Raw genomic sequence first — 13799 nt, forward strand, 5'->3', positions numbered from 1 at the left:
GCGAGCTAGACTCGGAGAATCCTCGCGTTCTATGTTTTTGCGAAAGGCGGTTATGTCTAGGGGCATTTGCTGACTGTTCAAGCTTCGAGCAGATTCGCGTGAATGGGGATGGGGGAAGCAATCTTGCCGGCTGTCCAGCAGGCGGCAGGCGGCAGGCCTGGCCACGACAGCGAATGATAATCTCGTACGTTTAACAGTTCCAATCTACGACTTAGATTACTGCTCGGATTGCGTCACTAGCTCGCAAGTAGAATAATGGTGCAGCTTATAAATACAGGCCGAGAGGATCTTACCCACCGCTCGCACCTTCGCATTCCCCATAACCACCCTGCACAAGCGGAAATACACAACTAATGGCTCAACAGAAAGCATTGTTCCTCAAGGAGAAGCAAGGCGCTTGGGAGGTCGGCACTAAGGAGGTCCAAAAGCCCGGCGCAGGGGAGCTCCTTATCAAGATCGAAGCGACTGCATTAAATCCCGTCGACTGGAAGATCCAAAAGTACGGTTTCTTCATCCAAAACTACCCCGCCATCCTCGGTACGGATGCGGCTGGCACGGTGGAGGCAGTCGGCGAGGGTGTGACGGGTTTTGCTCAGGGTGACAGAGTGTGCGTGGTTCCTGTCATTTCTGGATCCACGCAGCGTCGCCGAACATTGTGTGCTACATAGCCTCCACCAGGGATTCTTTAGCAACGATAAAGCGACGTTCCAGCAGTACACTATTGTTCCCGCTGAGATCACCGCCAAGGTAAGTACATCTCCGAGCGATATGTTTTTATTTTATCGTTCTTCACCCCGTATAGCTCCCGGCTAGCATCTCCTTCGACCAAGGTGCTTCAGTGCCCCTTGCGTTAGCCACCGCTGCGATCGGTTTATACGGACCGGCCGAAGGGTCAGTTGGCGCTGGGTTGACCCCTCCTTGGGAGGAAGGTGGACGTGGCAAGTACGCCGGAAAGCCCATTCTTATCTTCGGAGGCGCTACTTCCGTCGGACAGTACGGTACGTATTGCCTCTTAAGTCATCCTTTGGTCTTCCAGCGATCCTCATTGAATATCGGTAGCTATCCAACTCGCCAAGCTCTCTGGCTTCTCCCCCATCATCGTCACCGCTTCCCCGAAACACACCCAGTTCCTCAACTCCCTCGGCGCGAACCACGTCGTCGACCGGAACGCCCCCCTCACCGCGCTCGAATCCTCCGTCGCGCCCCTCCTCACTTCGCAGCTCGAGGTCGTCTACGATGCCGTCAGCTTCGCTGACACGCAGCAAGCAGGGTACGACCTGCTTGCGCCCTCGGGGACGATCGTCCTCGTATTAAATTCTCAGATCAAGGAGGATAAGAGCCTCAGCAAGAAGCAGGTACACGTGTTTGGGAACGTACATGTACCTGCGGCGCGCAAGACTGGCGTGAGCTTGTACAGCAAGCTGACTAGTCTGCTGGAGAGCGGCGATCTCAAGGTACGCATCATCTCAACTCGCGTCACTTGAGTGCCAAGCAACTGACCGGCTTCGCTGTAGCCCAACCGTGTTGAGGTGCTGCCAAATGGTTTGGCTGGGATTCCCGATGGTCTCAAGCGGATGGAGAATGACCAGGTCAGTGGAGTGAAGCTGATCGCCCACCCGCAGGAGACGGCGTAAAGACAGGGAAAACAGAAGGAATGAATTATTGTAATATTATCGGGTTGAAATATCTACGGGTACCATTGATTCAGCTTGCATCATCACCACCTATGCACGGCTGAAGCCTGATGGTGCAAATTGACGGCTGTAGCCAGCTCAGCCGGGTTATCTCGGTATATACCAGTGAAATATAAGGTATTTCTTCGGTGACTGCCGCCCAACCTGTCTGATACGTTGGGCTAAGTAGCCACTGCCCAAAACCTGCTTTGACCTCTCCACCCGAGTGACACCGTTACCAAGCCTTCTTAGGCTTGTGACTGGGGTCGCAGTCGCGAGCCTAACACGGCTCGCAAACCTTAATTCCGCACCCCACCTGAATCCCCCGCCGGGGCCCTGTCCTTCAGGCAGAGTCGGTAGGGCAGACGTCACCAAGCCTTCTATGCTAATAATAGTCCGCGCCTGCTCCTAACCCTAAGTTGGCGCCTGCCGTTACGCACGGCGCCGACGCTTGTCCCGACACCCGTGCTCATTGTCGCGCACGACGGCGACAACTATAGCACTCTGAGGCAACGTCTAAATTCAGAAAAAATCGTGATAAATTCTAGAATATATACTAGAACTATATACATGCTCTGCGACAATATATTAACGATTAGTTACCCTTCCATTTTCGTCACCGGCAGCAGCACTGAGACGAGCTTCGCGCTACCTCTCGTATGCATCATAGTGTCATGAATAATGTAGAGAATACTTACTGAAAAGTAAAAACACAATACTAGTAACATCATTAGCCCGGAGTGAACGTAATACCACCTACACAGGTGGATACCCGTTCTGCTTGGAGAGAAGACACCTGTCGGAACGGTGAATGACACCTTCGAAAATTTCGAGGTGCTTCTAGGACCACAGAGCCTGTGAAAAACGTTGTAATACGCCATTGACTGCATAGGAAAGTAAGAATAGGGAAAGAAATCATGCAGCAGGTCGAGAACGAGATAGGGGGAACAAGCGGTCCAAAAAAGAGGGGGGTTCGTGCAAATGATAGAATAAAACATGTATATACTCCGTCTGAATTGTGTCAGCCGGAGGCAGCATAAGGTATACTGCACCCATTGATGAAATGAGAAGGTAGAGATGCAGGAAGGAAGCGGGATAGAAGGCAAAAGAACAAAGCTCAAATGGGTCCATAATGGTCATACTCACAAGTGTTAGAAACCTCTGGAATCCGATGTACTCCTCAACCGGCTGCGAATCGGCTCTTCTTGACCGTGCACTATCCTCGAGAGTTGCAGGCGCAGCCGGGTAAAGCGGGACTGAACGCATAAGGCAGGGGGGGGGGGCAGAACGAGAGTGCGAATGAAGCCTCGAATCAAAAGTAGGAAAATAGAACGGAGGTGAAGGGAATGTGCACACCTTAGGCCCCAATGCTAGCTACTGCAACATAGACGTCTACCCGAGGTTCAGAGGCATACTCAGACCCAAACTATGGTGCGCAGAAGAGCGTTATTGCGCTAGATACGCGGGCGCCAAGACAAACAGGAGCGAGAGCCAGATACCAACGACAGATGAGCAGGTAGCAGCGTTGGACCAGTGTAGCACGCTGATTCGGACGTCCGAATCGGACTCTTGACTGCAGCGCGTTTCCGGTGGCTGAGCGCTACTCTCCTCTTCAGATACTCTCGGATCGTCTCCCCTCTACGGTGGTGTAATACCTTCATTCTTCTGTATCTATGCATTCTTTCAAGCAATAGAACTGAGTTGTCAAGCTGCGCAACAGGCTCTGGGCGCCGTACGGATGCATTAGGGACGTGATCAGCAAAGCTTGATGCTCGGAGTGTAGGATTGTGGGATCAGCAGAGAGCAAGGGAGCTGGGTGAGTTCACTGGCGGTATCTCCCATCGCATACAGTATGATTAACCTAGATGAAGAGTGCAGCCCTCACGTTCTCGTTACTCTATAGGAGGATTCCCTATGTTCGCTCTGCCGGTTTGTAGTCATACCCCCCCTCCCCCTGCCCCGATTCCTCCGCTAAGCTCACGATTCCACGTCTATGGAGTCATCTTCTGTCTGCAATGCCTACGGTGTGCATCGGTGTTTCGGCTGACTGTGGACTGTTGGAGACAGCATCATGCCCCAGGACCAGCAGGATCAGTGCACAATTGCCGGCACTCTTGGTAGGCATGTTTAAGTATTCTATCTGCATTTTGATTCGTTTATGTTGTACATTCCAAGTGCCTCAGCTGATATTTCTATTCATTTGTCAGGAATTGTCAATGTCTCTGCTCTGCAACAGCACCTCAGCGCCCTACCATGTCTATCAAGGGATCTTCAAGCCCCATGCTTTCTCCAATGCTCGCTTTCCGCGTCATCTACAATACATAGGTTCACTTTTCTGCTAGTCTACTGGTATGCATTGACCACAGGGCCCTCTCATTGTCTCTACCAGTGGGAATGGATTTCACTGCTCACTCAACACTGTGTATTGCTTACCAGAGGTAAACATCATTTTTCTCCCGTTAATTGTTCATACGAGCAGCACGAAGCTCATCTCAGTGCTGCTGCCGGTGACGAAAATGGAAGGGAAATCGTTAATATATTGTCGCAGAGCATGTATATATGTCTAGTATATATTCTAGAATTTATCACGATTTTTTCTGAATTTAGACGTTGCCTCAGAGTGCTATAGTTGTCGCCGTCGTGCGCGACAATGAGCACGGGTGTCGGGACAAGCGTCGGCGCCGTGCGTAACGGCAGGCGCCAACTTAGGGTTAGGAGCAGGCGCGGACTATTATTAGCATAGAAGGCTTGGTGACGTCTGCCCTACCGATGAGAGTCGGCAACGCCTGCCAGCCAAATGTCCGCGTGACCGTGATTGTCACACGCGCATCATTTCGCGCCATAGGCCGTTCTCCTCTGCCAACCTCGGACTGAATGATCTATTCCTGCACGATAAAGAGAAACTTTGATACTTAATACAGCTGGTATAATATCTACAGTAGTATTGATGTCATATATGCAATAAAGAGAATTATTATACCGCTAAAAAGCGCAATATGGTAATCATGAATTAGTATTCTTCTTCCCCTGAGTCCTCATACCCTGGGTCTGTATTATCTGTAGAAGCTGCCATAAAATTAAAGGGATAGCCTTCAGAATACCTCTTAACTGTTTTGATTAGAGCATTAATCTTGTCCGCCTTCTTGGTTACTTTTGACTTGATGGGCACCAGCCTCGTCCTTAGCTATCCCTGCCTTGATCTCCATTTGCCGGTGCTTTCAGAAGGGACGTGTTCTATCAAAACGCGTCGAAAACGCGTCAATGGACGCGTGTCGGCAAATGCCGACTATGGCTATCTGGTGTGTGTTGCGTGTGGTGCACTTTTCTCGCTCAGTATCACACTTTAATTAGAGTAAAAATCGGGATATATTCTTTTAGATGTGTATGATTCCATCCTTCCAGTTAAAATTCTCGATTTGTGTCCCTCTCCTGGTTAACCTATCACCTCAGCCCTCTGAACCTGGTCTTATAGCACTTACAAGGCAGTGTATCAAAAATCGAACTGGAAGGATGGATTCTATATAACATCAAAGAATATCCAGAGATTTTTTCGCTATTTTAGAATGTCTCCTCGTCCTGAAAAGTGCACCACAAGCTGTAACCAGCATTTCGCTCATGTGGCTGAAGCGTGACGCGCGCGGCGGAGTTCGAATTTGGCAGGCGTTGCCGACTCCCACTACCGACTCTGCCTGAAGGACAGGGCCCCGGCGGGGGATTCAGGTGGGGTGCGGAATTAAGGTTTGCGAGCCGTGTTAGGCTCGCGACTGCGACCCCAGTCACAAGCCTAAGAAGGCTTGGTAACGGTGTCACTCGGGTGGACCTCTCACTAAACAATAATAACATTTACTAAACGGTGGGCATCGGGGTTTGCCGGACGTAGCCACATTCTGGATTTGATAGTATTCTGCTGTCGCTCAGCTGAACTTGTCATTGACAGTTGACCGTGACGATGCTATACTCGTGCCTTGCATGTCCATCATTCCAGATGTCTAGCATCCTAGTATTGACCCTCCCTTCCAATTGAGCAAGCACAGCTGCTGCTCCGTGCGTGCAGCATTTTTTCTTCTCTCCCATCCCCACGCGCTTTCATGGTTCGCGTGAGACGCACAAAGCCTAAACCGATATGTTTGGTTGTATTGCACGCAATGCTCCCCGACATATCTGTTCTGGCTGGTCACACAGATCTAGACGAACAAAGCGCCTTGCTTATAGTCAGCCACATTGCATTAGACTTATAACACCGACTGCAGCACGCATCCACTCCGAGTCGCCTGATCCGCTTGGCACGCAGGCGATTGCACTGTCATTTGTGTCAGTGTGGGTGCCTCCGAAAGGAAAGCGATCCGCTCTTGGACTTATCCTGGGAACCGGAGGAGCGAAACACCTGTCGCACGGGACTCGTTTTGTACAGTGCTGTACTATATATGAGCGCCTTCATCGTGTCAAGGAGAAGCATCGCGATGGAGTGCGAATACTGGAAAGACCCGGCTGTCCGAACAAATTGAATGCCGACGTCGTCTTTGGCCTGTGCTAGGTTCTGTTTGCTCTTTATGCGTCGTTTGTCAGCCCTAGACGAACCTGTTCATGGCGCCCATTGATGCTACGGCTGGTGCGCTACTCGATGGCGCTACGATCTCTGCGATGTAAGTGGTTGGTGAATCGTCATGAAAGTTCAGTGGAGCGCTTACGGTGGGTTGCTAGGTTATACGGGGTTAGCTGCGCCCAAGTTGTCCAGTACTACCTTACGTTTCCTGGTGATTCGTGGCGAATCAAGCTTATGGTTAGTAGTAGTCTCCGTCTGTATGGAGTGCTTGTCACTCAGTCGACAATGAACAGGTAGCGACCGTATGGCTGGTAAGTGGCGCTGATGCCTCATGGCCCGAGCATACACCTATTCCCCTTAGATGGACACTCTCCAGCAAGGTCTGCTTTCGCATGCTGCATGGTTCTACGCGTCTCGTAAATGTGCTAGTCTGACGGTGCCTGGATGTGAATACTGGGCATGGTGCGTATTAAGATTATGAGACCTCCTCACATCTCTTCCCCTCTGAAACGCCGTATCTTTGCGCTACAGGAGTGTTTTGGTAATCCTAGTCAGACTTGCATCTCACAAGTACTAACAGAGGTCGCTTTCAGGGAGAGGCAATCCCTTCAGTGAGTGATTAATGTGGAGTACCGATGTTCAGATGACTAAGTCTGTAGATCATCGCCATATCCATTGTCGAGGGGTATGTAAGATCAGTGATTCCCGGTAAGATGCACCATGACTCATCGCTGATATGCAACTGTCTCAAGCTTTTATATTATGAGGATATGGCACTGTACGTGCACTCATATGGTTGTAATGTTTCCTTGGTACTAACGGAGTCCCAGTTGGCAATCGGAAGTCGGCCATGATCCTGGTACGAGTTTGCTTCACATTCGATGTACTGTGGGATGCTCAAGCCTTAACCGCAGATCCTTCCGGCGTTTATCGCACCAAGTGAGCTTCTCCCTGTTACTTCTATAAGGCATCGCGCGCTGAACATGTCCGTAGTATTTGCTCTGGGCACGTTTCTTTGGGTTATTCGCGTCCCGACCGCAGTCTAACCTTACACCGTCACATCAGCATTCCTCTTTGTAAAGTAAGTTCCCCTCCGAAAGTTTACGAAATCTTTTCCTTACCGGGGTCCTCACAACTCTCAGCTTTGCAAACCCGTCATTTTTCGTCGGTGGCGAACACTTCACGATCGCAGAGGTGCGCATCTTTTGCACCTGGTTTCCATATCCTTACTCAATTGATTCATAGTGGTTCACTTGCATCGCGGCGGCATCCTACGCTGTGACCGACATCGGGATAGCATCCATGTTGTGTTACTACCTATACACTTCCCGGCATCTCGTCTCCGCTACCTCCAAGTCAGTTGCGCTGTTTCGTCGTCTGCAATCACTGACTGATTGCCCATAGGTCCATGATCAACAATTTGATCAATTACGCCATTGCGACTGGTCTCCTGACTAGGTTAGGATGGTTCAGCTTTCCCTTCCACTCTGCGCTGACGAGATGTAGTATTATCATGTTAACCTATCTCGTTACGGTACGTCTCGGACTGCTGCACCACGAGACGGGCAATCTGACGGGAATCTGCGAACTCTAGTTCGTTGCACTTGCGGGAGATATGATCTTCCTGGCCGTGTATTTTGTGGGGACGAAAGGTTCGTTTATCCCTTCACAGGGGTTCAGTAGCTGATGCGGGTCCCTATGTAGTATATGTAAATTCACTCCTAGCAGCGTGAGTACAACTGCCCTTCCCTCTTTACCGTTGGTACTGAAACAGTCTTTGTCAGCTTGAATAATCGGGAACGCCTTCGTTCTCGGCATGAATACGCATCGCATGTTGAGTTCTGACTTGTATAATTATTACATTTTGTTTCTTGTATTGATTCATCCAGTCTCATTGTGTTGCTCGCGTGCGACGTACTTCTGGTTTGTCTATCATATGCAAGTGATGCTCCTTTTCGGCGATGCTGACCCACGGTAGGGCGATGCGATACCTTCAGTGCGCCCTGCGCTCCGCTGCAGGGGATGACTTGCTGAGTACTTTCGGATCAGATCATTGCTATTTCGATAGTAGAAAGGTCAGGGAATCCGGGGTCGGTATTACGGCTGTGGACCTAAACAGACCTACTGTATAGCTTCTATATTCTTCGTATATGGAACCGTAAGACTCAATCATCTTGGTAGCGGGTCTTCATTGAATACTTGTTTATCCCTCAATCCAGTCGGAAAGCGGTCGTACGCGCTGCTTCTGGTGAGAGCCATTGATTATCGAGTCATCGAATCTAATATTACCTTGTTGGGAACAGATTCTTCCTGCTGTACTCGCACCTTGTGAGTCGGTGCATAATGAACTGACCACATTCACCGCAATGTGCCCCTGTTCCTATCATGCCAGGCTTCGCTATGGGTAAGTCTAAACATAATAGCGACGAAACTTCCGACACCTTTGATACTGCATATCCAGCATTTCGCATAGCAAAGTGAGTTAGCTCTATCTATTGGAGTACATATTGCATGCTTAGTGGCTGGGCAAATGTCTCGTAGTTTCGTTCACCCATCTCGTTTTGTCGGCAGGAAAGACTTCGCTGTCGCTGAGGTAACCCTAAGGATACGAACAGCGTGTCGTCTCTGATGATCATGGATAGTGGTTGACATGTGCGGCAGCGGCTTGCTATGCCATTACGGACGTCGGCGTTGCAGTGACTCTGTCGCTTCCTCTACACATCAAGGAGACGAGTCTCAGGATCCTACAGGTTCGCGGAATGACGCATTATACAACAGGGCGGTATCTGATGTGATGTTAACTATAATAGGTGGTTGCTAACGATTGTGATCAACTATACCGTTGCCACTCGGCTGTTCACAAGGTTGGTAGATCCCGTTATTTCTGTATCATCAGGATTGCATTCATTCCGTCGATGTTTACAGTGCGATTATGCTGCTATATCTGGTCACAGTGCGTGTAGCTTGCGACATGGAGCTAGTCGGTCGAAAGTATGGATACTCATACAGACTCGTCGTGCCTAATTACAGTTCGTCGCCTTTTCCGGTAGCATGATATTCATCTCGGTATATTTCATCGGCACGAAAAATACGAGGAGCATGGTGGATTATACAGCAATTACCCCTTTCACCAGATTTCTTCTCAGTCTACGTCAACTCACTGCTAGCCGCGTAAGCCCTCTGACTCTCATCCGATCGAGACCTCACACTTTCTGACCTTTCTGCGATTCGTCAGTCTGAATAATCGGCATTAACTCAGTACGCGTTACCATCCAGAGTCTCCCATTGACATGTGGTACGTTGTGCAGGTCCTCCTTAAATCGGCATCTATAACATATTTTCAGTTTAACTACCCATGTATTGGTTGAGGGCTGAGGGATGACGTTGCGCCGAATCAGGTGTACTGTCTTCTCCTCTTTATTCTTTGCATTTACCGAATGTCGGTCATACATTAGGGATGCCTCGCGGGTACAACGGGGTTCCCGGGGCTCTGATGCCGTTCATACAATTTCTTTGGCTGCTTTCACCCTACACCCAGTCAAGGCCGTACGATGCCAGTGGACGAAGCAGTGCACGCATGCCGGGTAAGCGACTGCGTTTTAGGTTTCTGACTGAGAAGCTTGGGAAGCAGGTGTTCTATAATGCGAATGGTGTCCCTTCGGCCTCATTGCTTGAGGTCTAGGGACGCCCGCAACGAGGAAGGGCTCGGGGGACCTCTTGTCGTGTTCCAGGTACGTATTTTAGTAGGGGGGCCAAATATTAGACCACCTTCCGTCGCTCATCTGGTTGTTAAACTCGTTGTGCTAAAAACAATGAGAAAGAGGAGTTGGGCTTAGTTGGCACGCGGATGGCGTTTGGGTAAAGAAAACCATAATTGCGATGGCACTTGCAGCTTCTTGCCTGCCTCTTTTAGCACGACGGATTGAAAGACGACGTGAACGATGAGTGTCGGTTCAAAATTGAGCACCAACAGTAGGATGGTCGTGTAAGGCCATCAGCGAAATTTTTGGCCTTCAATGTCTTCAGGCTGCCTCGTGACTCGTCCGGTCCCTAAAGGTTCGTACAGATTACATGGGCACCTCACCGCCGGTTTGCATGCCGTGCTGCGTGCTAGTATATATGTAAGCTATAGTCTTTGATTAATGAAGTGATTGCTGACGACGGTCCACATTGGTGGCGTTTCGACCTAGCTACAGCGCATCCATGTATGGAAGGAGACCTTCCAAATACCGTAACCAGGAAAGCTTCCTCGCCAATCACTGCACTGCCCGTGACCGCCACAAGAGTCCCGGTGGTCGACATACTTATGGTCGCCTTCGCACGTCGAGCCGTCGATCCCTGGGCCGTCGGTAACTCTCCGAAGCCCGAATGAATTGGATTTTACGGACAAAAGTATATGTTGTTCATTGCCAGGTCATAGGACGACGTAATATGTTCTGATTGCCAGATGAAGGAGGGGCGGGAACAGTCAACGACGAGGTACAATATTCAGGTGGGAGGTTCGAGCATGGTAGATCAGGGCTACCACGGGGTATCTACCCTTCCAGCACCAGGGCCATGTCCAAGCCGTCTTCATGATCCTAGCTGGCGTATTCTCTGATCTGCGATCAAAACGAACAACGGACTCAATACAGGTGTGTGTGGTCCGTTTGACTAATCTTAAGTCCTTGAGGTTCGGCAAACTATTCTGGCACTGGTCATTGAGGGCACGGTGACTGCAGCCCGTCCCGACGTTGGGCACCGCCCCAGCTCTACCATATAAAATCACGAACGGCTGGAGCTGAACAGCATCCTACCATTCAGTCTCTCTCTCCAGCCCTTAATCCAGTTCTCTCCTTCCGCTCAGCTACCAGTACATCATGAAGTTCTTCGCCGCTACCCTTGTTTCGTCTCTCCTCGCCATCGCGAGCGCTGCTCCTGCGCTGCAATGCTTCGAGGCGCAGAAATTCGGTGGCGTCACCGTCTCCCCTAGCACCTTTGCCTCGGGTGATGTACATAGAATTTCCTATTCACTCTGGTGAAACCTACTCACGGCACTTTCTCGACAATAGACCGTCCAGATTGATGCGGACTTCAGATGTGCAGTCGAGTACTACGGCCACATCCCCAAATACACCGACTACTACATCGAGGTCCCCACGAACAATAACGGCAACGAGCCCCCCATTCTGCTCGCTCGTCGTGAGCCTGCTGCGGGCGCTACGTCGGACTCGTTCACAGTTCAGGTGATTCTGCCCAGGTGTCTCTATGCTGAAGAACCGAGTCTTACGTCCTTCCCAGATCCCTCACGCGTACTACTTCAAGGACGCGAACTACGACATTGTCATGGACGTGACCTTCGCGTCTAACGGCACTGACGGCAGCCCCTACTACTCCGTCGGTGGCGTTGAGGCCGGTGTCATCATCACGGATGCTACGAACTAGTGGAAATTCATGGTCATGATGAACTTAACTCCCGGATAGCGATTGGAAACTCAGGACTTTATTTTTGCAGTTGTTGCAGTCATTCGCTCTCTACGGACTACCTTAGTATCAGATGTGCACGTAACCACGCATTTTAATCTCATCGATATCTGAGGAACGACGATCAGGCTTGGATTAAGTGCTTCGTGTGCTTCATGACCGGTATTGTTGAACATATATTTTGTCTATGCGCATGTGACGGGAAAATGTCTAGGGCAGTTGAAACTAATTTACAGGTGCATAATCATGGAAACATATAGAGGCTTCATACGGCATGCCCAGCTTCTCTCGCTTCCCTCGCTCACCATCCTAAGGGAGCTCGTGCCAGATAGGGGCGTAGAAGGCAAGTCGATGAGAGGGCGACTTCGAATGCTGACTGCTATTGGATAGCAGTTAGCATTCGGAGTGTGATATCAATGACTATCTGCTTTCACCTACGGTTACTAGGCTCATTATGGCACTTTGACACCAGAAACCTCCGTCAACTTGGCGAGAACGTCATCCGCCGACTTGGTCATATCGTTGGCTGCATCGACTATCTTCCGTACTGTAGACAATATGGCCTCGACGAACCACTAACATTTGCGCGACGCGCGTGCTAAACTGGTGCGTCGAGTGGTGGCCACATTCTGCAGTGGTTACCGTTTTCCGAACGTAAGGCGCGGCGTGACTTTTCGCACGCCAAATGGCCTTCGGGCAAGAAAAATCTGTAGCAGCCGCATTCGGGCTCGGATGGTTCTTTGAATCTGTATATAGGTGTTTGAGGACAAACATGGCATTGAAAGAACGACGAAATTCGGTGCAGGGGTGCTGTCTACAGGAGGGGTAGCAAGCATGTACCAATCCAGGAGTATTCAGGCTGTCAATTAGGGAACAGATATCCTACCACCCTGGTACTTGGTACTCATAAACTAGTACAAACATGTCTAAAATTTGCTGGACCCATGCGTCTAGCCGGGACTGAAGGGGAAGCTTGCTACTCCTCCTAAGGAGTGATTTTCTTGTGCATGCTCTCTAAAATCAAATACAGTGTCTAAATTTATGATAAGTATGCCAACTGACTCTCTTCAGTATACTCAGTGTGGCACTGTACTTATACACCCAACCGGACAGCTGTTTATTTTCTGTCGTGTACTGAATGATCCCCGACCTGTACCCGACGCAGGTGCGACGCGCGTGACGTCACGCGACAAATGAGTTCTCACGACCGCGTCAGCGCGCCTCGGTCAATGCTCGGCCAGAGCTCAAGGGCTGCCATTTCGTAATGCAGTAACAGAACACTTTTCTGAGTATTGGAGCTAAAAGAGGGACATATATACACAGATTCAGAATATATATCATAAATTTAGACACTATATTTGATTTTAGAGAGCATGTACAAGAAATTCACTCCTTAGGAGGAGTAGCAAGACGCATGGGTCCAGCAAATTTTAGACATGTTTGTACCATGCTGTAGATTATGTGTGCCAAGTACCAGGGTGGTAGGGTATCTGTTCCCTAATTGACAGCCTGAATACTCCTGGATTGGTACATGCTTGCTACCCCTCCTGTAGACAGCACCCCTGCACCGAATTTCGTCGTTCTTTCAATGCCATGTTTGTCCTCAAACACCTATATACAGATTCAAAGCACCATCCGAGCCCGAATGCGACTGCTACAGATTTTTCTTGCCCGAAGGCCATTTGGCGTGCGAAAAGTCACGCCGCGCCTTACGTTCGGAAAACGGCTGTACAGCCGTTTGCAGTTCGATGGGCTCGATAATGATAGAGTTGCAATAAAAGAAAATAAAAAGAAAAAGAAAAAGAAAAAATGGGATTGGCTCAGAGAGCCATGTGGCGCACATGGGCAGTTGTGGCTTCGAGGCCCTTGGGACCGAAATCTGCATTACTCTCGGGCCTATGCTCCACAAATCACCCTCAGAGCCCTGAAGTAGGAACAAAGCAGCTAGTGAGGGACAGATGGCATGTTTTACCGTAAAATCCGAGTGTAAATACTACAAAAATCGAATTTGTCCGGCCCCTCCGGGGCCATACTAGTACTCAACCCGTCCATCGTTCTCTGAGATATATCTCCTATAAATCAGCAACTGGAACCATGAGAAAATCTACAGCTAGTCCATG

The 13799-nt window shown here is 49.8% G+C and overlaps 3 protein-coding genes across 3 annotated transcripts; all 3 read left to right on the top strand.

Moving 5' to 3' along the window:
- Positions 1-200: 200 nt before the first annotated feature.
- On the top strand, positions 201-1823 carry GLOTRDRAFT_79675 (GroES-like protein). The gene is made up of 5 exons (XM_007870676.1): positions 201-607; positions 669-747; positions 803-998; positions 1060-1454; positions 1515-1823. The coding sequence occupies exons 1-5, from the start codon at positions 354-356 to the stop codon at positions 1632-1634; spliced, it is 1044 nt and encodes a 347-aa protein (XP_007868867.1). The 5' UTR covers positions 201-353; the 3' UTR covers positions 1635-1823.
- Positions 1824-6257: 4434 nt separating this feature from the next.
- GLOTRDRAFT_131800 (uncharacterized protein) lies at positions 6258-8061 on the top strand (the record flags this gene model as incomplete). Its single annotated transcript, XM_007870677.1, has 18 exons — positions 6258-6316; positions 6375-6453; positions 6510-6527; positions 6578-6678; positions 6748-6757; positions 6810-6827; positions 6876-6901; positions 6969-6994; positions 7047-7075; positions 7131-7155; positions 7282-7297; positions 7359-7410; positions 7462-7571; positions 7621-7674; positions 7723-7750; positions 7811-7868; positions 7921-7945; positions 8001-8061. The coding sequence occupies 18 exons, from the start codon at positions 6258-6260 to the stop codon at positions 8059-8061; spliced, it is 795 nt and encodes a 264-aa protein (XP_007868868.1).
- Positions 8062-11075: 3014 nt separating this feature from the next.
- On the top strand, positions 11076-11640 carry GLOTRDRAFT_95456 (uncharacterized protein; the record flags this gene model as incomplete). Its single annotated transcript, XM_007870678.1, has 3 exons — positions 11076-11207; positions 11268-11441; positions 11497-11640. 3 exons carry the CDS (start codon positions 11076-11078, stop codon positions 11638-11640), a joined length of 450 nt encoding a protein of 149 aa, XP_007868869.1.
- Positions 11641-13799: the final 2159 nt, after the last annotated feature.

The sequence above is a fragment of the Gloeophyllum trabeum genome (genome assembly GCF_000344685.1).
Source record: "Gloeophyllum trabeum ATCC 11539 unplaced genomic scaffold GLOTRscaffold_00012, whole genome shotgun sequence".
NCBI classification, from domain to species: Eukaryota; Fungi; Basidiomycota; class Agaricomycetes; order Gloeophyllales; family Gloeophyllaceae; genus Gloeophyllum; species Gloeophyllum trabeum.